General features: G+C 32.8%; 1 protein-coding gene and 1 long non-coding RNA gene across 8 annotated transcripts in view; one reads left to right on the forward strand and one right to left on the reverse strand.

Moving 5' to 3' along the window:
• Window positions 1–25329, forward strand: part of Camta (Calmodulin-binding transcription activator) — a 153862-nt gene that overhangs the window by 113043 nt on the left and 15490 nt on the right. Inside the window, exons 6-13 of one of the 3 annotated variants that reach the window (XM_081978796.1) lie at window positions 14518–14585; window positions 21134–21269; window positions 24179–24253; window positions 24339–24530; window positions 24586–24672; window positions 24730–24891; window positions 24945–25110; window positions 25164–25296. In XM_081978796.1, the coding sequence (XP_081834922.1) occupies window positions 14518–14585; window positions 21134–21269; window positions 24179–24253; window positions 24339–24530; window positions 24586–24672; window positions 24730–24891; window positions 24945–25110; window positions 25164–25296 (1019 nt within the window). The remainder of the gene's footprint in view (window positions 1–14517; window positions 14586–21133; window positions 21270–24178; window positions 24254–24338; window positions 24531–24585; window positions 24673–24729; window positions 24892–24944; window positions 25111–25163; window positions 25297–25329) is intronic. The other 2 variants (XM_081978798.1, XM_081978797.1) reach the window with 2 other exon arrangements.
• LOC145728511 (uncharacterized) overlaps window positions 1–25329 on the reverse strand; it is a 112656-nt gene that overhangs the window by 7035 nt on the left and 80292 nt on the right. For 2 of the 5 annotated variants that reach the window (XR_014178103.1, XR_014178100.1), the window contains exon 5: window positions 10634–10807. This is a non-coding gene — a long non-coding RNA (uncharacterized LOC145728511). Of the gene's footprint in view, window positions 1–7018; window positions 7421–9795; window positions 9958–10280; window positions 10434–10495; window positions 10808–25329 lie in introns of those variants that run through there. The other 3 variants (XR_014178104.1, XR_014178101.1, XR_014178102.1) reach the window with 3 other exon arrangements.

Below are 25329 nucleotides of genomic sequence, written 5' to 3' on the forward strand. Positions count from 1 at the left end.
ACGAAGCGACTAAAACAACCCCAGAAAAAATGCTTTTTTGATAATAGGTGCAAAGCCCCAAGCGGAAATTTATTTTGCACTCACTAAATTAGTGGTGAAAATGTCAAGTCAGCGGTAAAAGCCAGAGGTTGACTTTTATCTATTCCCTCTTTTGTTTGGCTTGTTTTTTTTACAAGATTCAGTGGAACACTTTATCTCGATTTGCTTAGGGGAGTTTCTGGTCAGCATTGTTCTGTTAACAATCAACAGTTTGTAATAGGAAGATACATTGTTGCTTTCGTTTACACACTTTAAGTGACTGTAAACCAAATTTTAGATCGATGAAAATACATTTTTCTCTGAAAAAAGGTAACCAGACAGAAATATTTACTTTTTTATGTAGTATCTAGTTTATGTAGTTTTTTGAACAACATGTATATGTTCAATGGTGTTGTGGTTAGTACGAGATGAAAGAGCAGTTCAAGACCAGGGCAGAGATACGGAATTTTCAAAATTTGAATGCAATTTCCAAAAAAAAAATAGAATATCTCGGGTGGTTTAGAGTTTCGGAAATTTTGTAAGAGATCAAAAATGCTCAGGATGATTTCCTACACCCAGTGCACTAGGTTTACACCGACTCAAAACCAGGTAAACGCCGACACAACTGACAGACTGTTAATTTCAAACTTACTTTTTTATTTTTGATTTTTGAACGCCTTGTATAAGTTCAATCGAGTTTTGATTAGCACAAGGTGAAAGAGAAGAGTTTGTTGTTTCCAGACGAACAGATTTAGTTTTTTACAGTCGCTGAAACTACAAAAATGACGGAGATACGGAATTTTCAAAATTTTGACGCAATTTTCAAAAAAAAGTTAAAAAATCTCTAATTTGGCAAAAAATCTTCAGAATGATTTTCTTCACCCACTGCACTAGGTTTACACTCACTTAGAACGGGATTACAACTGGCAGAGCGTTAGTTTAAAATTTAACTGTTTTTTATAAAATCGTGCAAAAAGAACCCTTTTTTAATTATTTTCAGTGCAAAAAGTTCTTCTTTTTGTACTAGAGTAATAAAGTCTTTTTTTTTGCTACTAACTATATTTTTATTTTTCAATAATTTTTAGTGCAAAATGTTTCTGTTTTTTCCACTATTCTATATTTGCTGTGTATTTGTCATCAAACAAGTGGATTTTTGAGCTTTTTACAGTCGCTGAAACCGATCGAGAGATGTTCAGAGTGCCTTTCTACACCTAGGTTTGCACATAATAACTTTCTTATCTTTCCAATTATCCACATTCGTATAAGATACTTAAGAGGTAAAATATCTAGAAACCGCATAAGCTACTTGATATAAAGGTTAACTCGACTTAAATTGAAATCTCATTGTAGCATTGACATGGACCTTATTAAAAGGTCTTCCCCCTCATCTTGTGCATAACTTTTCACCCATTCCTACGTTCGTAATTTAAGTAAAGCCTTTACCGCTCCCTCTTAGGGTAAAAGTAACATTTCTAGAAACATCCCGCCGCCGTTGAAACCAGCGGTTGTTATTTAAATTAAAGTTCGTAATAAGTTTTCAGAAGTATTCTCGTAAGGGAGTAAATGGTTTTCGCTAGTTAGAAAACAACAGACAACTACTATTAAGAGACAAGGACCAAATTGAAATAAACAATTATTATAACCCAAAAGTGGGACGGTTGGAGTCCCTATGTAAGATTTATGAGGACCGAAAGTAGTTACGGATGCTTTATTTTGCGGAAATAAATGGAAAATTTACATAATTGCATGCATTGAAATCGCTAACCGATATTAATGAGAGCGGTAACCACTCTCTTACTTTATTTTTATAGCATTATTTTTTTCGTTGATATCGTTTATTTCATTATTACTCACCCAGAATGACATTTATTGTCTTGATATATGCCCACAAATAGATTTTTGAACCCAACCAACAAATGATCAAGAAGTATTGTTTATACATTATATTCTCGATTGCATTCCAGATACGCAGGTCATGACCGTAAAAGTCGATGGCACAAAAATAATCAGCCCAAATAGCTCTGTATAAAATAGACCATAAAATAAAAGTTAACCACTATGGCCCATAAATATTCAGTCTCTCCTCGTGCCTAAGATGGTACTTCTTTATAACGATGCTAAACATGAAACGAAGAGTTTTTAGTCTTTTTATCGTAAGACAGTTTTACAGCTGTTTCCATGATGACTTAGCCTTTCGTTTATTTAATGTCTACTTGACAATTGTTTTTAATTAGTTATTAGGAAGAAACTGCTATTAAACGACAATTTTTATTTTTAAAATAGCAAATATGTATATAAACGTAGAAAATACAAGATTTACCTTATTAAACCAACCATCCCGTCTCTTAGAACTACGAGTCGTAAATTAAAAATTACCCATACTAGTTTTTTCACTCTATTATTGCTCAAAATCCCATATATTCCCCCCATATCCCATATGTACTTCAAAAAACTAAACTAAATGCTTCAAATTAGCTTAAAATACCACGAAATGCATTGAAATTCTTTATATTGAACCTTAGATGTCTTTAAATTTTCATACATTTGTGACATTCATAAAAATCATAGGGTATAGGTTATAAGGCCTCTGATATTGAGATTATGGTAACCGTCAGATGAAATGCAGCCTCAAACTTCGAAAATGTAACAAAATACAAATAATTTAATTCTTCAATTTTTTTATTTCTAAATGATGATTTTTTTAAAGTAAATTATCATAATAGTTAACTAAACTGAGCTAAAAACCTTATAACAAAAATAAACTGCTTACTATTTATAACAAAAATTAATCAAAACGTATAGGGTGTCTCATTTTAAAATATTTGATGTATATTTTACTTATGTGTAATCTTATTTATTATATTAGTTTTACCGAAAAGTTAAAATTATCAAAACTGTAGTATTTTTTTGCCCTTCTCCTCTATTCTTCAAAATATATAGATTTTGTTGGGTTATTTTCTTGACATATAGTGAATTTAGTTTCAAGTTATTAACTCTGATATTTATGATATGCTATCATGGTAATTATAAATAAATGTTGTTATTTAAAGATTTTGGGCATTGTATAAAAAACTAAGCAACTGCTTTTATTGAATCCTCGAAAAACCAAACCGAACCTAACAAAACTATATCAGAAATCAGCACAAAAAAGCAAACGGTCTTCGAGTCAAAATTTGACATTTGAGGTCAGTTTATCTTAATTTTAGGGTAATATTCTAGGAAAAATACTGCTAGCGTTTCATAAAAATATAGGTTTTGTTATAATATGATCTCATGTGCTTCAGGAATATGAATTTACAGATTGTCTGTCAATCGAGTTGTTTAAAAATTTCATCAGTTACTCTAAACATTTTATAACTTTGTTTTGAAAGCAGTTCCTTTTATTGAAAGCAGCAATCTTCTAATTGAAGAAAAATAAGAACTGAAAATTCTCTCTAAAAAATTTTTTGCACCTTTATATTTACATTATAATAAGCGTATTCACTCCTAAAGTGATTTAATGTGAACAAAAATTTTGGGTGAAGAAGTTTCCTCCTTCCTTCTTACTTTTGTCAAAATGTCAATGAATATACCAGAAGATGTCCTGAAATAAATTATTATGCGTTATTAAACTAGCCTAAAAAGCATAAACATACTTCTAAACGTCTTGTAATACATAGAAATTGCTTCACAATACCTTGAAAATTACCTCGCGTTATACGTAAATGGTTTGAAGACCTTTTTTCGGATCTTAAATTTTGGCCGCGTATATAATCTTCCTTTTTCAGCTCTTTGGTACATAAATAACTATTTCATACATATGTTTGCAAGAAAACCTGAAAGTAATGTCTAGGTCGATTGGCCACAACAAAGACAATTTAAAATCGGAAAACAATATTCTTCCTTTAATTCATCCCCGAGCAATAAACAAAGAGAACAATCGAGCTATTTATTTGGTTCACGCCGAAACTATAATCCAATTACATCTTTTAAATCACAACAAGTGCGCCACCAAATCCATTTAAAATGATTTACCGTCCCCTGATATAGCATTCTAGCAACGAACCAATGGTTTTAATTGATAAATACCCGTACGTGAGTCTAGGTGCTTTTCTTGACTTGGTCGTCCTATTTCTTCTTTTCCGTTGAAAGTAATTGTTTTCTTAAAGCCGTTTGGCAAAGAAGGAAGCCGTGCTTTGTCTCTGATAACTAGACGTATTTTATATACGTGATTGTAGAGGAATAGACTTATATATTGAACATTTATTTTCTATTGTGTAAATCACACGGCAAAACTCTGGACATTTTAAGGAAATCTGAAACTTATCGTTGATTTCCGAGTGTAATCAAAACTCTTGATTTATTTAAATGTACAGTTGTTACGGTTAATGAGGATTTTCCGATATCAAATGTTTCCTTTATAATATTTATCTTCAAAGCAAAAACAACATCGAATGGAACGGCCTTCGAAAAATGATCCAATTATATTTGAATTACTTTTCTTTACAAGTTTTAATCCCTTTGCAGCAAATCTTTATATCTGACCTGAGATCGTTATTTCTTTTATGAAAAGAATGGATAAAAATACAACATTCTCGACATAAAGGATTTTGCTTTGTTCTAACCAAGTATATTTTAGTCAAGGCAGGAAAATATTACGGCAGAAGATTGTAAAACCTATTAAACGGCTTCAAAAGAAATATTGATATTGTCGCCCTCAGCAAAGGCCTGTTTGTGAGAACGCTTACTGTCTGTTTTTTTTTCTTGGTCGAGGTTTAATTTTAAAAAGGAGGAGATAATGACTTTACCCTCGAAAATTAAAAATCAACTTGCAAAAACATGAGAATCCTATCTCAACAGTCCATTTGCTGTGGTTAAAGAATATTTAATTTATCAGTGAGCGACTTTGAAAGATTTCGAAAGTTTCCGGGAAAACTTTTCTCGTCGGGTTATGTTCTTCGGGTTAAAGTCTCAACTTATCCTTAGTCGTTTATTATTGATGGCTTCTCTGGTTACAAAGTAGGCGCGATCATCTTGTACGATGTCGGTATACAAAAACTTCAGTTTATTTACTTTGTGTTCGATGAATTTGGAGCAGCTTCAAGGGTGCTCGCGTGGCTTTAATTTTCTCAGAAATTTGTTATCTAAAAGGGACGGTAATAGAGTTCCCTCCATAATATAAAAAAAAATAGATTATTAGAGTGGTAGATTGTAAACTGAATTAAAATTTTGAAAACTTTGAAACTAGTAGTACTAGCATTAATTTAATGTTCACTTTTAAAAAGACAGATACTTGTGGATTCACGTATTTGTCTTTACATCTACATTCTTGCTTCTATCAGCTATCTTGTCTAGCTGCTTCGTGCTTTGGCTCTCTTTCTCTTCACGGTTCTGTCATTTGTCAACTGTGGCTTCATTTGACAGCCGATAGCCGTCTTGTGATTGAGGTTTAAAGCATCATCTTCAATTATTCTAAATCACACTCACATACCAAATGTTTCACGTATTCCGCAAATGTTGATGTGTTTCTGGGATAGTGGATTTAAATAACTATTACTTCATATCTTTTATTCAGTAACACATTTGCCCCTTTGTATGATACTAAAAATGTCTTATGCAACTTCAATCCATAAAATTGTAGTCTTTTCATCGGTATCATGTTAGCTAATTTGTTTATTTGGTTTAACCTTTCTTAAAAAGTTTTTTACTGTTATTCTGTACTTTTAAAATGTGTTTTTTGCTTACCCAAGTTTCATCGTTTTTATTGAATATTTGCATCAATTAGTTTCTGGATCACTAAGTATTGCTTCTCATTTTCCGGACCAATAACATTTCAAAAGGAGTCGTATTTATACTTATTTGATACATTTTTTAAAGTTTGTTAACATGTAGATACCCTTTATGAGGAATAAGTCAAAGGACTCTACAAGCAGTTTTTTATTTAATACTTTTCATATTAATTAGTTTAAAAGAAGATCAGAAGAATCAGTAATATTTATAAACAGCAATTCAAAAACTAGTCAATCTAATAGTCATTTCAATATGACACTATCAGTATTTTGCATATGAGTATGTCAATGAGAGAATGCTAGCTGGAAATGTAAATTTCTCATTGATGTAGGTGATTTAATTACATTCCTGTAAGAAAGAAAAAAACACAAATTATAACATAAAAATACAAGGTTTTCATTCAACAATTACATTATTTATAATTAAAGAAATAATACGGCTTTTTCTTGAATACCTCATAATACTCTAATCAAATTTTTAAATTCCCTTCGTAAATGACCTAGCCGCAACACACTTTGTGTGAGGTAGGTAAGACTTTCTTAGCTTCGTAATTACCATAAAGTTCTAATTTTAGACCTTCACTATAAATACAAATTAATTTAACGGCATTTTTAGAATAATATTGGTAAGTCACGCAATCTCATTTAACACTATGGAAAAAGTTCACGCGTCCTCTTTTCTAGTAATTATTACCTGTAAACTATTCATCCCGTTATAACAGTTTTAATTCACTTTTTAAATCTACACTACAAAAGTAAACCTAATTAAAACATTCGACTTGGGTAGGACCTCATTTGTCATAACCGGCGTGGTCATGATTGCCATTTTGTTATTTTGCAAATCACTGATTCATTCAAACGTTTTGCATTTTACGATTTATTTTCCTGGTAAAACCGTAACGGTGTGAAACTTTCCCGCAATTAAGAAATGGAATAACTGCGTTATTCGGAACTTCCCTCACAATAGGAAATAACTTGGGCAACACGAGTGGATAAGGAAATAGTATGTCGGAAAGCAATACCACGGCTGTCACCCGTGATTAAGCGTACTTGTTTGACGTAATGGAGAATGCAAAAATAGTCCCTTTTCATGGCATACGTCTTTTCATTAATACCTTGGCAAAACCCCCCGCGTACCATCATGCACACTTGCAATTAATCGCCGGGGCACAACAAACTACCTAAATCGATACTTAAGGCATTTTCTCATTTGTGCTGAATTTCTAAATGAATATGCATATGCGGCTTGAAATTTATTTTACAGTTAATTACAGTTTTGCAATTCAAATTTATAACACTACTATATATTTAGGTTAAGATAGAGCATTTTATTGTATGTCGCGTTGCTCCCTCTCCGTTGCGACGCCAGGGCTGTTTCATATTTTGATAACGCTCCCCAAACAAAGGACCTTTTCGCAATAGGTTGGTCTTTCCGGGTTGGAAACGTTGATTTAGGTATATTAGTTGATGGTTTAATCAGTGTAAATGTAATAGGCATCGAGCATAATATTACCTTTGTCATCTAATAGCTGAAGTCAACGTGGCATGTGGAGCTCTCATTAGTACGACGTGTTTAGAAATGTATTTACCGTGTTCAACAAGAGGCTTGTTTGATTAGGACTTCGTTAGACAATCTGTAAATACTCACTTCTATAGTAGCTGCTCTTAACGATTTTAAATAATTTACTACTCAAACATGCCGGCAGTAACAATTTTTGATTTACAATCATTCGGTAAGTGTATTTTACCGCTCTGATGTGTGTGTGATTTTAAAAACTGGAATACTTGGAAAATTGATTGTACGACGTTTTAGGGTCATATCTCCACCTGCGCCTGTTGTGGAGCTGCTTCGGAAGCAGTGACTTGTATTTGGGCTTCAGAAAAGATACTATTTGACGTTTACGATGGAATTGTGTGAATTAGCTTTTACTGTCCAGTATTATGTATGGATTATAAATGAAACTCCCTAAACAGGGAAATAGTATATTACGTAGTACTGTAAAAAGCATTTTTTGCACAAAATGGAAAAAGTTAGGCACGAAGCCGTGCGTGCGTAATATGTATACTTTACGTACGACCAAGTGTAAAGTATTGTTTTTGCAACACATAAATCAGAGTAATTTTTTTTATGAAAATATTTTCAACCTATTATATTTAAAAGATAACTGCAATGCTTTTATCATAGAAACATGTTATCTAATTATTAGTGTTGTATAATGGTGACTTTACAATTATTAAAAACAAATGGTTATATGTTTTCTTGCTTGTGGCAAGGCTTAGGAAAGTGTTACTACTATTATACACCTCACTTGAATTATTATTAGTATTAGAAGTAGTACTTTCAGAAACATTACTTGATGTGTTTGCTATTGCAGATGATATTCTAGACGAACTGATATTTACTTAAAACTGTATAAACAATGCATTACGCGATGGTCTTCATCTAATATAGTCTGATAAAGCAAGAAATAGAAACGAAATCAACTCTCTCCAGGATTAGGGCAGATCTTAAACTGTGCGGGTTTTTTACAACTGTGCGTAAAAGGGTCATCTGCTCAATTAGCTATCTTCAAAAATGGAATTAGAACCGTCTGCTAATGCTCTTTGGATAAAATAATTACTTATTCCAACAAGATAATAGCCCATGCTATATTTCTAGAACAGTAAATAATTTGCTGGCAGGACAATAATGTTAGAAGTTTACCATGGTGCTGTAGAAGCCCTGATAAAGGAAAACATTTGGGGAGCAATTATGAAATAAATAAATGTAAAATAATGCTTTCAGGCCAAATAATGCTGAACCTAATGCTTTCACCTGGAATGAAATAATTCTCTGCCAAATTGACTGCAATCCATATTAATTTCTAATAAAGTAGCTATTAAGTATTATTATTATTATTAATTAAATTAGGTTGATTGTTATTGGTTAAGTAACAAATTATTTATTACTTTTGCCGCTGATTTTAATTTCAATAAGAAAAATATACACCAACACTAGTATGGAATACACCAACTTAGTATGGAAAGATAATCAATTTTTTTTATAGTTAAGTCTGGATTAAGTTAAGTTATTGTTAACAATCAGAGTATTGGTACAATTTTATTTAACTGTACTTGGTTATTACAGTCCTCGATTGATTTTACTCGCGTGCGGTAATAACCTACTTACCACACTTATTATTTAATATACTATTCATTGCATAACTTTTGAGGTTTATTCCAAAATGACTTTGTTCTAAAGACCGGCAAATAAAAATCAGTTTACGACTTTGGTAATTTCTAAATAACCCCTAACTTGATATTGTTTATTGAAAGCAATTTGGAAAAGTCGTAAAACGAGTCCCAGTTTTAATATCCTAAGCGTCTCGCGGCGTTTTGAATTTTAAAATGGATAAATCCCATTCGCAAGACTTTCTCATTAAAGTTCGTGTTTATTTTTATGCCAGTGGCATACTAATTTCTACTACCGACAAGGATTTGAAATTAATGAAGTCGAGTAACAAACCGTCCATATGTAAATCAGTTGACATTAATCATACACTTGTAAGATTACGTTGAATTAATATTTCTACATTTTAATTATCATAAATCACCATCGTAGTATTAACAAATTTAGTGTTTCAGGGTTATCGTTATCGGACGCAGCATAGACAAGCCGGAGGGGGATTTAATTACTTTAATATTTAACATTCTGCCTTTCTGATAGCTTATCGGACTTAAAACGAGCTCAGAAATGAAAACTGTTCCAGGCTGAAATACGCGTAAGCGTATTTGCATATTTCATGACTACTTATTGTACATAGCTTTTCCATATTTTGTTGTTGGAACAGGAAAGTTTACTTTACGCACAGAACGCACGATACGATCTAATTATACCAATTTTGGTGCGTGCTTTTGTTTACAAAAGATTAGATCTTTGACTGGAAAAGGTAAAGAGTTAAAATATGATGGGTATGTTTTAAGAATGTAGTATACATCAGAGCGGAGGTTTTAGTATATCAGTACATACCAACTGTTGTAAGAAGCATTTTTACACACGAATTGGACAGTTACTGGAAATGATCTAATGCCTGTGTGGTTATCGAAAACAGTTGTGATTCCGATTCTCCAGTTTTGGTGGTAATACATTCGTCTTGTTGGTCATCGACGTTTTGAGCAACTATCAAATCGTCTGCAAATAATAATTTAGTATCATCGTTAGTAACTCCATTTTACTGGATACTACATTTTCTTTACAATTCAAGCAGAAATGCTTCCTTGTCAATTTTTTTAAAAATATTTTATTATTTGTTATTCCATTGTTATTTCAAACCGAATTGTTTTAATAATTTTCGTTTTTGCCACGGGCTTTATAACCGGGTTCAGTGAAAAACAATTCTCTCTCAATTACATTCCTTTCATCTGAAATGGTCAGTTTTAATATTATTTAACCCGGATTGAATTTTTAATATTCAACAATAATAATATGTAGCGCACGATTAAATCTGGCATTACCTTTTGTGGTTGTAGCTCACGCTTCCCGTTAAAATAACGACATATAATAATTAAAAGCGCAGCTGTCCATTTTCGCATATGCTCGTCCTTTTCCCTAGTTGTTCGTTTCGACAAACTTCGAATATTTCGTTTAATTTTTTTTATGATTGCTCACTAAAAACACGGACGTTTTCATCAAAATTCCAGTTACGATAACTGGCTATTAATAATAATACTTAAAATCGATAAGGTTTGCTTCGTATTCTCTGTTAGGTACAATTTATAAAAGTATAGTCCTGCTATATTTGTTCTTGTATTATTTTCACTGTTTCAACATTATTTTGCCTGTCTCTCTGAAAACAAATCACATAGTCCACTATTTTACCTGGTTTATTTCTAGATATCTTTAGTTACACCCTTCTTGGTTACACCGCTTGTCCACTATTTATTTTGCTAATTATATAATTAAGGCTTCTCGAATTTCAGAGTTTTGTGCTTTACGACAGTAGTACTTTTGGTTGTGGTGGTCATGAATGGTTTGGTGATGTCTGAAAAGGAAATAAATTGATGTTACACACAAATTAAGCAAAGTTAAAAAAAAGAATCTCTTCTCAAAGATTTAGTGAAGAAATTTAAACCATTTCCTGGCTTAAGCTATGTTTTTGCGTATAGTTTACACAAACATATCGCACATGGACTCCGCTAATTCTATAAAACCTTTTAATACATGCGAATAAATTTTAATATCGTACGGTTAATCTTTTTTTAAAAAAACGCAACTGTTACAAATTGGATAAATGTGTCACAGCAAGTGTTTCGCTTGTCTATCGAAAGTGACAAATGATATACAACGGCTTATTTTTGTATTCATACGGGAAGTTTTACCCAGTGATGTATTAGTTTAGAATATAAAATCAAAATGTGATGAAAATATTATGGAATAATTTGCTGTTAGGCGTCTGATAAATGATCAACGTTTCAACCGTTTAATATGATGGGACTGTAATGTTTCGTAATTCGAACATTAACCACAATTTTGAGATTTAAAGTACCTCACGTCTATAACACAAGACTCAGATATGTTAATTGTTGAATTGTTAATTTTTTAGCAATATTCTTCCTCTTCAAGCACTCAGCTGCAGAAATAGATTATAAATTATCGAACTTGGCGATTTAAATACTTTAATTATGTATGTTTTTCTCCCAGTCTTAGATTTTCCAGGAATTCATTACATTAATTTTAATACATAAAACTTGTTTCTGTATTTAAAATAATAAATTACCAGGAAATTTTCCCTTTTACCCGCCTTTCGTATTTACGCTGCTTGTTGTACAGTGATGAAATAATCTAAACAAATCTAAGATAATGTAATAACAAATGAACTTTTTATATCACCACATTTCTCTGGAGTGGGACCCCTCTGAACACGAATACTGAAAAAGTACAAAACAACGAATAAGTTAATAAAATAAGTCCCGACATACATATCACTTTTTGTAATCAAACAAACCTTTCCATAAATTACGTACTTCAACAAATAAATCATGTTTCAAAGTTGTTAAACTTAAACTTATGGCATTCTTCATGAGTAATAAATAATTCACAGGGTGGGTAGCTTATCAAAAAAGCCGACCCTGGTTTTAAATCACAACGGATTTAACATAACAGCGGGGATTTAGAATATATTTATGGATTAAATGAGATCAATATGAGAATTTTACAAGGATTAACTTAATGTATGCCTATTTGATTAGGGTTGGTTTTTGTTTAGTAAATATTTATCACTGTGTAAAAATAATAAATTCAACGAGTTGACTAGGTGCGGATATTGTACCGGGTGAGGCACTAAGAAAATATTTAGATGAAAAGTCTTGAGTTTTTTGGGTAACTAGTCATATTTCTGTTTTTTTTTACTGACCCTAGTTCAAAAATTAATAAGTCGAAAAAATATTGTTTCTAACACGTGCGCAAAGCAGAGTTTCCGCACTTAAAGCTTATCCAAACTTCGCTTTGCGTCGTTTGTCTAACTGCTTTTACGTGCGGGAAAACATAACTTTGCGCACTGATTAGGAAACCATAAATACAGGGTATTCCTAACAAAATACTTTTTGGCTATAGTTTTTATAGCAAACTAGTATTAATTTTCATATGTAGACTACGCCCTTAAAATTGCGCAAGTGGAGGACCCCGTGTATAACACCTTTTTGCAGCTGGTATAGCTTTCAGTTAATGGGTTTTTAGTCAAATATGAATTCAATGTTTTCAATATATTTGTTTCAACTAACATGACCAAATATTTCATTCTCTAATCTGAAAGTGGTAGATTAAGGCGTTTCTCAGCGACTAAGTATTTTTTTAATGCACTTTTGATCTTGTCATGTCGAAAAAATAGGTCAGAATATGATTTAGGTATTTCAAAAATCATCAAATCATTGTTTTTTGTTTTTTTTTGACTCAAGATAATCGTTTTTTTAGACAGGAAAATTGTTGCAATTTTATGATCCGGTGTATATCGTTGTGAGTTGTTTTTTAATGAAAATTGTATCTGTTCGGCCGAAACGTCGGCAAGTGTACTGTTTTTTTAGATCTTCCAGATATAGTTTACGTACCGGGTGAGTCACTAATAAGACTCACCCGGTATTTACAAAAAGTGTAGATATGGACAGTTTAACATAAGATTAACTTTAACAAAAGATTAACATAAATTTAATTATTTATGTTTGTCGTTGTTGATGCACCACCCTGTTTTTTCAAAAGATTTTATCGTCATTTGTAGCTGAAAAGCTGACATAATGTTTTACAGGTCATATAACCTTTTTTCGAGCCGACCCCCTTAAAAAGAGTAATTATCCTTCGTTAAAAAATGAGGGAATAATATTAGGTTTTATGTAATGAAGGGATTTTACTGCTGAGGGTGTAATAATAGACCGTGATATTTTAGCCAGAAACTTAATTACCGCTAGCGTTATGGTATACAAATTAGCCGTCACATAGGCAAATGGGGTATGGTGTAACATCTATCCTTGTTCCTGTGTGACAGGCTCTTGTTATATTTGTTACGGAGTCGGTATGTAATGGGGTTGAGATTCTGACTTTTCCTTATGGCAGTTCAAACGCATTAGCACCAGGTCAGATCTATAAAGTGTCAAATTTTTAAAAATAAACAGGAAAGCACCGAGCACATTCTGCTTACTATTTATAGGGCAAATTATTAACTACGACATTTGATTGACATTTAGCAAGTGAGAAAGCTGCCATGCGTTATTAGTCGATGTATAATTTGGAGCGGCGACATTTTTAATCCCTGTTTTGTTGTTCGTTGCTTTCGAAATGAAAATCGCTATTTTGTGGTTGTACAAGGTGTAATAGGTCAGATTTAATGTCAGGTTCATTAACGTCTTTGTTTGAAATACCCTTGTGGTACTATTGTAAGCATTAATTGTCTGTCATACCTCTAGTTTCCAAGTATCATGATTAAGTTGTTTAGAAACTTAACATTCATACCTCGAAGAGTTTAAATCACGGGTCATTAGAGGTTGCATGAACTATTCGGAAACGATGTATTAGATGATAAACCGAAATAGCTAGGATACTTGCAAGTTCCAAAATTTCCAAGACTAAAAACGCTAAACTTGCTTACTGACCGAATTAAAGTTTTTGTCCCCAAAACTAGATTATGTGCAAACTCACAATAAATCTAGCGGCGTCAAAGTTTGTATTCACACACAAAAGTAAAGATAAGGAGCGACCGTGGCAGCTATATACCAAGAAAAGCACAAAAACAGGGGTAAATATATTTTGTTTGTGCAGACGGGGAGACATTGATAGCGAGACAAGGGTTGAACTAAAGATATATGGAGTTAGACCGCCACAGAGGGTAGTATTAATCACTGGAACTGAGAAGGACTAATTAAAGACTTTTCCAGGACTTTGGAGTTTAACTACCTTAATGTCGTCTTACAGAGTTGTACTAAATGAGAGAGAGTTAACTTAATTGAATATTATTAGTGCCGGAAATGTCTACTTTAAATTAGATATCGTTGCTTTCGAGATACGGAAAATTATTCTTGCTATGCGATACTTTTGATATGTGTAACCGTTTTGTACTGTTTGCAAGAAATTTGGATGTAAACCAAACTCCCAACGTATTTCGTTTTAAGACGCCCTTTTTCCTTCTTTGTGTCCCTTAAACCAGAATGCATTTACTCCTTTGGAGTCTAATCACAGCGAATAACTCATGCTCTTTCTCTTTTGCAGGAAATCGCCGCTATTCTTATCAGCTTTGATCGGCACGCGGAGTGGCAGAGCAAAGAGGTCAAGATCAGGTCTGTATTAGAATTTAAGTTGCCTGATTACATATCGAATCGATTCGCATTCATTTTATTTCATTCAACGTCATGAAATTCGATCAATTCAAACTTAAATGCAGTTTAGTTCAGATTGAATAAGGCACTAGAATATTAAACTGTGATTTTATACCGAAAGTTTTGTTAGTTTAAGGTGGCTTAAATATTATTATGATATGATTAGTGATGAATGTATTCAACAAGTGTCAAAGATGCAATACTGTATGATTTATGAACTACTGCGCAAAGTTATGTTTTCCCGCACAAACTACCATTCGCACATATTAGGAACAATATTTTTTACGAATGAAATAACTATACGTTTTGTTGTTAATTTTAGATTTTTATCGAAAATTTCTCCGCATAGTGTGCGCGAAAATACTATTCTTTGCATATGTAAAAGTGTGCGCAAAGTAGCTTTCTTTTTTAACTGCTGATTGGTGGAAATGGTTAGAAAAGCCCTTGAAAACTGTTGGTCACTACTTTTTAGCCAAGATGATTAAACAGAAAAAAATGTATAATACGTACAAATTATACAGGGTATTCCAAATGTCCCGCATCGGTCTACTTTTTCCACAAAGTGAAAGCTGCAGAAATGGAATTTTGAAATATTACGTTAAGTCCAAAGATTTATTGATAGTGGTTTCGAATTCTTAGGATTCAAGTCTTCTTTTTTTAAATGGATTTGTGATGATTTTAATCTATTTTTATGTTCTTTCATAATTTTTAGCCGTTAAGGTTTTTCATAGTTTTATCCAGCCAGTTTCGAGAAATTTGAGTTTAAACGAGGAAGGAACAACAGGTTTTATTGTTGACTAAAATACCTGATAACGTTAAATGAAAAGGTAAATTAAGGAAGAGAAATGTATACGGTAGATAGAGATATGAGTTTTAGATTGGGTAATGTATTATTGAGTATTTCTCATGTTTGGAGATGTGGTCGTCTTCTGCCATCATATCTGATCATCACGAGTGTTACTCCTTCTATTTTATTTAATTGAACCATTTCCTATTTAACATGCAATGCAATTGACACATTATACATGTTTGACACTATTTTGAAAGATCAAAAACTCATTCCTAATCCACCTTCTAATTTGGTATTTTCAGGAGTCTCAAAACTGGCTAGATAAAACTTCGTTATACTGCAACTGCTGATCTTAGAAATTTTCGAAGAATATAACGATTTATTAAAATTATCACCGATACATTTAACAAAAATATGGTGGATGTCGCTGATTCGAAAACCTAGGTCCTAAAAATTTGATACGACCATCAAGAAATATATTTTGTCACCTTGATATTCCAACTTTGCAGCTTTTACCTTACAGAAAAAGGTAGACCGTTCCGAAATATTTGGAATACCCTGTTAATTAATTTTTTGCGTACCGGTTTTGGTCCACTAGACCATTATCAGTCTTTTCTCTTGTTGAATCATCCTGGATTCTACACCGTGCACAATCAACATTACAAACCAAATTACTTTTTATGACTTGGTTACCATTTCTACATATGATGGTCTTCATATAGGTTAATTGTTGTATTTCTTACCAGACATAGTTTAAATTCAACTCAACATTGCGACAAGAAAAAAAACTTTTTTTTTAATTCGTTCACAGTTCGCATAACTTTTATGAACATTAGTAATGGAAAAAGTTGTGTATACACAAGGCCAGTAAAAATCTTTATGGCTCTCCCGTCTGTTACATCCCTCAGCTATACGTGCTTCGAGACTTAAGCATGACGATCGAGCTATAATGATGTATATTTCACTGCTTTTGTGTATAATTTGCTGTAATTTATAAATAATTTATTTGAACGTGAAAATAATAACAACTAGAAAATGTAGTGATAATGCTCTAAGACTTAGAACTACGAACTTTAACCCATGTCCAAAGTCAACCAATTGTTTCTCATAAACCAAATTTTTTTTATTTAACTGATTAACAATAATTGCTAAATCTCAAAGACATTTAAAAATAAATATTCTTCTACAGTTAAAACAAGGCTTCACATCGCCATATTTTATATCTTGACAAATCCAATAAAAATGCTTTTTGGAACTCTAGCAACATAGACATTTCTTTGGCACTACAATCGCCACTTTCCACCCTCTATATTAATACATACAAATAATAATAAATAACACCCTTTTATGTTAATGTAGGTGGGACAGACCCTAAAACCGTTCAAACAAAGAATTTCCGAGCAGATAAATAATGAAACGAAAAATGTATACAGAAGGTGAACCCAATTACAAGACCCTTTTGTCCTCCATTTCCATCTTTTTTCACATCTCGTTAATCTGTTTCACAGTCCACGTAAAACTATAAAACACTTCTTAAGCTCTACATCCATTAGTAACATTTACAGTTTCCAAATTCCCTTTTTGATACATATGAATTGAAAATATAACTTAGTGCGCTCTATTGATCCCAATCGTGTAAACCCACCACAAACTAGTTAACAAATGTCAGTCATTAATATCTGCTCAAACAGCATTATCAGATACGCGAAACTAAAGGTGAAGCGGAAACCAGAAGAGAAAACATAACACATGGAGTGAAACGATGAAACAAATTTCAGTAGCACCGTGTAATAATACAAAATAAATAACGCTAGCGAAAACTTTTGTTTAGATTACTTTTGCTGGCGAAAGGCATATTGTATTATCAAACGAATCAAAATAATGGGAGAGAGGTCTGTATTCAGGGCGCGTACTGTTTTGTTTTTGCTCAGCAAATAATCATGCCATTCATACTTAGCAATGTTACATATGAAAACGGCTCGAAGTTTTGGAGAAGAACAAATACGAAACCCTCCTACTGAATGGGGGAATGTAGGAAGAAAATTTAAATTGATACACCGAGTATCAAAAAGTTTGCTTACATTGTCGAAATGAGAATTGGGTTTTCGTGTTAACAGGAAAAATACTAGTTTGTTTCGAGCTCATTAAACTTAATAGAACAGATTATTTGTGTGATTACTCGTTGCCGAATTATAAGAGTTCAGTAATTACAGGCTAAATTGCAATGTAAACCAAAAACTAGACTATCCATTAAAACGATCGAAGTCGTGATGTAAAATAAATAATACAAGCGGGAACTCTTGCTAGATTACTTTCCCTAACAAAAAACATTGGTGTTATCAGGCGAATCAAAACGATGCCCTCGGGACCCTTTCTGCTACTAGGTTAGGTCAGAATTTGCTTAACGAAATTTTCACTTCACAATTTAGTTATTCAATACAAATGTTTACAAACATACCTTTGAATTGATTACATAGTCAATTTAGCATCAAGATGGAACAAATGAAAATTTTAATACGTAGATTAAAAAAAAAATCTGGATCTTTTCCAAATTATATTTCGTCAAACAACCGAATAAATTGATTCAGTAAATTAATCCAGGAATTAATGTCCCGAACTTCATTGGAAACCAGTCGAATTGGTTACGGAAGATAGTTAAACTTTTGCATACGTTCGCATTAAATTTATACCCGATTTATGGGATAATGCGTTCGGCAAAGTTAGATTTGATTCGTGAGTAATTACAAGAAAACGAGGACGATTTAATTATAATGTTCAGTTCTATGTTCATTATTTGCACGACGATAAGTCAACTGAGCATTACTAGCGACTATTACTTCCTAATACTGATTGTTCCACGTCTCTTTCGGCCAAATTACTAATCCACTCGGCAACACATTTTACGATCCGAATCTAATAAATTCTATTTGTTCTAGATATTCACTATTCTAGTTCGCAAGCATGCAAGAATATGTATATGTGCAACTGCGAAATAAAAAGAGTAAAACTAAATTCCACTCCACACCGAGGGCCAATTTAAGTAGCGTGTTGGCTATGGGCAAATAAGAAAATGAACGTAAAATGGCTTTAGAAAATTAGGTGCTGAGCGTGCATTCACGTGACTTTAAAATGATAGTTTTGATGATAGGATAATGAACAAGCGTAAAGTTTTTTGGTTTAAATAATGTTTTACCAACTTGCAAAAATATAAGTTTTATTTGTTAAGTCAATTTTGAATATGCTTTTGGCCATTTTCTCTATATGCACCATGCACATACGCTAAGTTAACTTTTTGAAGGACTTGTTTTGCTCTATTAACTTCAGCTGGCTTAGAGCTAAGCCACCAAATTTAACGGCTTTACATGTTAAGCCAGGCTTTAACATTTGTTTTGATTTTTAATTGTGTTACTGTTGAAGTTTTATTTCAAAAGAAGAAACAGAAGTTTTTAATATGTTGATAGATTATATTAAACTTTAAATTTTGTAACATCGTTATTATTAAACAGTATTAGTATATGCAACAGTATTATTAAAAATATACGATTGACACCAACGGCATTAATGTTAACGATAATACATCATCCACCATTGCCTAATATTGTTGAACGTGGCTCATTTCCAGTAAGCAATATTCATACATAATATTCTATGTTGAGCTAGTATTTCGTGTAATTTTCTTTTTTATGATTTATTTTGTCTGTTTTTCTGTAAAAAATTCATTATTTAAAAGTTTTAAAACGTACGGTACATAGCCCTAAACGGAGTGTAGCAACTTGCTGACCCAAACCATACTAGTTTTGTAGAAAACTATGCAATGTCTTTTCAGATGTACTGAAACATATTTTTCATATAGTGGGCTATGTTTTATTTACTTTTTTCATGAACAAGAACCTAAATTAGAAAACTTAATTCAAAAATCCCGCCATACTACATGATAGCAGGGACATAAAAATGACATATGACTACAGCAAAATATGACGTCTTTAGAGTCAGTCAAAAACTGCTAGTTGTGATAATCTGTGCTAGTGAAGGCACCCTCAGCTGCATTATCTTCAATTAGTTCCGTTGATATCTTTTCTTGTTTCTTAGACCGTTCATGACGTTGTTATTTATTTCCAAATCCTAGGCGCAGTCACTGGGGTAAGGAAAAATGGTACACTATTCTTGATACAACGGTGGCTTATAGCCTCCAATAGGAGAGTCAGAGAAAATAACAAAAACACTAGAGTTGTCAAGTGTCCATATTGTTGACATTTGCTGATTTTGGTGTTTAACCACCATATGGAAGGATTTTGTAATTGGGTTTGTTCGAGGGTTCGTTTTGCCAGATTTAGTGTTAATGATCATGCACCGAAATGATTTTTAAACTTTAACTGGTCAAATCTTGAGCAAATACAAGATGAGTTTGCAGAACACCAACAATTAAACTGTTTCAATATAGTAAATATAATTAGAATCAACATATTATAATAATAATAACAATGAATTATCTGAACGTATAAAACGCGCAAGTCTCTCCTGTTCTATATGCAATTTTAATAGGACTCTTCCAACTGGAAAATGCACCTGTATTTCCATTTTAAATGTTATTGGTAGATTTGGCCCATAATATGTGTATTTTAAATTGAACATACTTGTTATCACAAGAAATATTGTTGTGCATTAATTTTATTATTGCACGCCGACACAATTGCGACCGAACAGCGAGCCTGCTTGACAAAACCGCTTGTTTACTCACAAAGTATGAGCCTTAATTTAAATTGTTTATTTTTCATTTTGTTTTCAATTTGCTAAACAAATACGACATGGTAAACGACAGTTGAGTCGCAAAAGCATCTTTTCCGAGCGAATATAGCCGGACTTAAACAGTTGTGCTTTTTTCCGTACAATAAACTTTCCGTCTGGCCATTTTATTTTAGACAGTTGCTTTAACTAAATGTAAGTTAACTGTATTGTTTTCATGATTGTGTTGGTTTTTTGTTTTGTTTTTGTGTAATGTTTGATTTTTTGTATTCTGTATTTTTGGTGGATAAGTGAAACTAGTTATGTCATCTAAGACACTCTCAAAAGCTGCACGATGAAACTTTTTTCTTGTTCATTGGCATACAAGTCATAAATGGAAAGCCATTTTACACTTTCTTCATTTTTCTGAAAGCCGATCTGCCTCAAATGTTAAAAAACGTTTTAATATTAATTTACACCAATTCCCTAACATGGCAAGGTAATATTTTCCATTACTAGCAAAAACTGCATTTCCAGATAAAAGAAAAGCATTATGCTGACATGAAAGCAATCCAAAACGCTTGCACCGACCTTCTCGAGAGTATCTCTACAGAGAACCTAAAAAACACTCACTCATTTGACATGCTACTTGACTTCTTGACTATGCAAATCACTGTATAATGTCTCAAAGCGACTATTTTAAGTAAAATAAGTGACCTTTTATTAATTTAATACTCATTTTTTCCACAATGCGGGCTTAGTTTTTGTTCATTATTTTCAGGTACTACGCCTGTTAATATGCCCTATAATATTGAAGTAAACGTGCGTTTCTGGTTACTTTGTTAGCACAGCTGTGACAAAATTTATAGCACTGTTGTGGTCCGATATATCGGCTTTTGAATGTACAGGCCGCTGGGTGGCTGCGAATGAACATGATAATATGAGATCAGATTTAAATGGATCGCTATAATCCTAAATATTTTTTATTTCGTTTCAGGCCCAAAAGTGGTTCAATGCTTTTGTACAGCAGAAAGAAGGTTCGTTATCGTAGAGATGGTTATTGCTGGAAGAAACGAAAGGATGGTAAAACCACTCGGGAGGATCACATGAAACTGAAGGTGCAAGGAACGGAGGTAATGATAAACTCAACTTTTAAAGTCAAAAGTTTAAATAATATTTAAAATAGTCGCTTTTTCCGCACATATTACTGTTTAAATTAGCAGAAATATTCCAGAGAAAATAACGTTCTCGACGGACCATTTCATTCAAAAAGAAGCTACAGGCGCGTAAAGCGAAAAATAATATTTGTTTCGCCCCGCAAAACTAATTCTCCTTTATTTCCTTTTTTCGTGGCTCGACGCCGTTAAGACGGGGTAATTGTTTGGGTTAATTAACCGGCGTTTAAAAACATTAATCTTCTGTTAAATTGCACAGATTTCGGATATAAAAATGCTTCGAAAAAACCGTTGCAAACGGCGAAAGCTCGGAGAAACACTGTTTTATGTTTTTGTCCCTCTTGCTAATGGCAAGGGCTAAAGTGTGCCAGGTGATATTTTCATGATTAGGGTCAAATGAGAGAAAAGTTTTTTCGAAACGTTTTATTTGGAGTAAAGTAAATTAAACAGTAGCGTAACTAGAAAATGACAGCTGATATATTTGTTTTATTTTTTTAAATATCACAATGGACAACTGGACTGAAATTATTCAAGCAGTGGTCATTTTAGTGTAAATGTAAGATAGTAAAATGGGATGGAAAAAGGTACCAACCACTATCCACTAAAAAATGAAAAAAATGTCTTCTTAGTACAGATACTCGTAAATGGCAATGAAATGCAAAAATGACTGTCACCTACTCTTGGTTTTGGTTTTTTTTTGCATTTTTGTTTTTGAAACAAATATTAATTTCTTGTAATACGACAAAAAAAGGTTCCTGCATAGTTCGCCACTGATATTAAACTACACTTACTCAACAGCTAAATCATGCGTTTAGTATAAATACGACTATCAATCATTTAATAACAAAACAAATTAATTTTGATGTGATGAGTTTCGAAAAATGTTCATTTACTTAATTAATAAGTGACTTCCGATAGTACGTTAACCTCGCCCTAAAACCGTATCGTAAAATTTCCCAAGATAATGAAATTAAGATTAGCACACTCTTTTGTTAAGGGCGAACAACTCCGATAATTAGTTGGAGATAAAAATAAGTTCCCACTAAAAGGGGCACGCTTATTTTTAATGAAACTTGGGAACAACACTGGAATTATCTCGTTATGGTGAACGCAGAAGCTTTTATGAACTTTTTTAATTCCTACTTCCTTACGCCAGATGTTTTGATTGTATCGTTTCCATTCTCTTTCAAACTAACTACGGACGATTTTTCCACCAAGGACATTGGGGATTAAACGCCATTATTCAAAGCTCTCGCCTGCGAGCTCCTATAAAAAAGGCTGTCCTATCAATTGAATTTGTCTAATGTGAAGCTCCGAATAAAACCTTTTACCACCCTTAGATCTATCGAAAAAGATAAAATGTTCTACTTTAATTCGGTTTAATTCAACAGTCTGAATGGTTACATTTTCCCTCGGACAGCTCTAAAGCTCTCAATTCAGTCATTCGGTTCGAACGGTGGAGCTTTTCCAGTGACGTTATCGAACGTTTTAATTAATGGTAATCTTAAGCTTTTACGAATAATTCTGATGAAGGTTTTTACGCCCTACTTGTTTCCTATAAAAGAGTATATAAGTTTATACTATCAACCAAAAAGTTTATTTGTTTTCTAAAATAGCATAATTTTTCTTGTTACTAAACACATTTGAAGACAGAATATTTTTGATTAATTATGTATAAAATAATATTCTTTATTCGGTATTACTAGTAAGGCTGTTTCAATGTTGATGGCTTTATTGGTAGTAAAGAAAATGTTTGCACAAATGACGCGTATACTTTTTATTATAAAATCTTGAACATAGAAAACACGAAATTAACCTGGGGCATTAATTTAATAAGGGATTTTTGAACAAAAACATCTTACAAGGGAGTATTGATCACAAGTAATGTAACTAATTATGACTTCGGGCACTGGTTATTGCTTTCTGTTTCTTTTGGTTTCCCGAGGGTGGTAAAAACTGAAGAAAAATGCAAATAAACTACACGTCCGTCAACCGGGACAGTGATTTTTTGGTCCTTTTTAATGACTGTCATTGAGCTTGATTAATTTGCTTAATGCTGAGGTGAAAAAATTTTACCTAATGCACTCTAACTGCACTATACAGGGCGGGAAAGAAGCTCGTGCAAAATATTCTTGATAGTGTCTCAAGAAATATAGATGATTCCGAAAAAAAAAGAAAAACCCAACCTCATATTAAGTTATAGCAGCAGCTTTTTGTTTGTCACATTTTAATCGGGTGTAGCCCAATATCTGTTGGACAAAAGCGACTGAGCGACAAAATTGCATATAATTTTTAAAAAGTCAGGTGAAAATTTTTCGGAAAATTTCTTGGACCCATCGATTTTTGTTTTTAGTTCCGCATTTTGGAAAACCATTTTTATTTATACCAGGTGACCCGAAAAAAGTTATGATATCAAGGCCAACTTATTTAAATAGTAACCCCCTTTTTTTGTAATTTTATTTAGTTCTCTACGAAATTCTAATCATTTTTTATGTATGTATCTGTGGTATCATTTTTTTTTTGGTAAGCCTGTATAAATAAAATTCGGTTTCTAAAATACGTAACTAAAAACATCTCGGGACGTTTTTGGGCTAATTAACGTCATGTGTCCGAAGAAATATTGATTTATCCGGAAAATGGACCTAACAGCTCGCCTAACAGTGTTCAATCTTCAATTAAGCCATATCAGCAACTTCAGTCATTTAAATGTCGTTATAATATGTTCGTATGTATTTTGACTTAAACCCTGCATTAAGTTTAACAAACAATCTCTTAAACCAAACCGTAATTTTTTTGTTTAAATTTGAAATGTAACACAATGAAATTACAAATCTGTATAAAATAATGCTTTGTTTGAAATGTTTCAGTGTATTTATGGTTGTTACGTCCATTCCGCTATTCTACCCACATTTCACCGGCGTTGTTACTGGCTCCTTCAGGTAGTATGTCGATTTTTCTTTACCTACTAAATTTTACTTTTATATAAAAATCTGAGTTATTGAATACTGACCAAATTAACTTTTTTAGAATCCAGATATTGTTCTCGTTCACTACCTTAACGTCCCTTATCCAGACGACAATAAGTTGGCTGTCATAACACCAAACTTGGCATTATGGGCCGACAAAAAGGAGTGGACGAAAGACGAACTGGTGTCCCAGCTGAAACCGATGTTTTTCAGTGAAGACGAGCCTGATCTCAACAACGAACTAGAGATATCGGTAAAGCATTCAATTACACTACCAACTGGTAAAATGTTCAGTGATTTGTTTCCAGAATTTCAAACTGCAGACCGCCGAAACGGTGGAGGCTATTGTAAGTCAACTGATGGAAAAACAACGGGTTGCGCGACAAGCTGCTTTAGTGAGTACCTAATCTCTTTCAACCCTAAATCTTTATAAAAAAATGATTGTTAATCAGGTGAAGCAATTAGAATGCGGATGCCCAGACTCAACATGTGCAGATGGCAAAAGCTGTTCGCATCCAATGCGAAGAATCACTTCAGCAAAATCTGGGTCACCTCTTCCTAGTTCAAGTACAAATTCGAGAAACAACAGTTCAAATTCTGAGAGTAATAACCAGGTAGTTGACCCAATTCTTGGTTGAACCGTATAGATAATTATTACTTAAAAAAGGTATCATCGACCACTGGTTCCGGATCACTGCACGTAAACAACCACAGTACCCCTAGAGTATATTCTAGAGACAGAAGTTCCCATCTAACAGTTCAAAATGGTAATAATTGCTCATCGAGTTCTGGGAATACACCTCCTTTAGTTTTGAGTTTATCCCAAATTCAAGGTTATCTTAATTGTCATTGTGTCGACTCTGTTTCAAAAATTAATAAATTTTAGGAAGTGGAGGACTTCTAATACTTAACAGCAATACAAATAGTACAAATCATCAGAATCTTGTCAACCCTGTTTCCGTAGCAAACTTTATGACATGCAACACGAACAGAGGGCTTGTTAAAGAGCAAAGAACCAGGTAACATACTCCTAAAACGAACGGTTATATTCT

The sequence above is a fragment of the Ips typographus genome, linkage group LG4 (genome assembly GCF_016097725.1).
Source record: "Ips typographus isolate SLU linkage group LG4, UJ_Ityp_2.0, whole genome shotgun sequence".
NCBI lineage: Eukaryota > Metazoa > Arthropoda > Insecta > Coleoptera > Curculionidae > Ips > Ips typographus.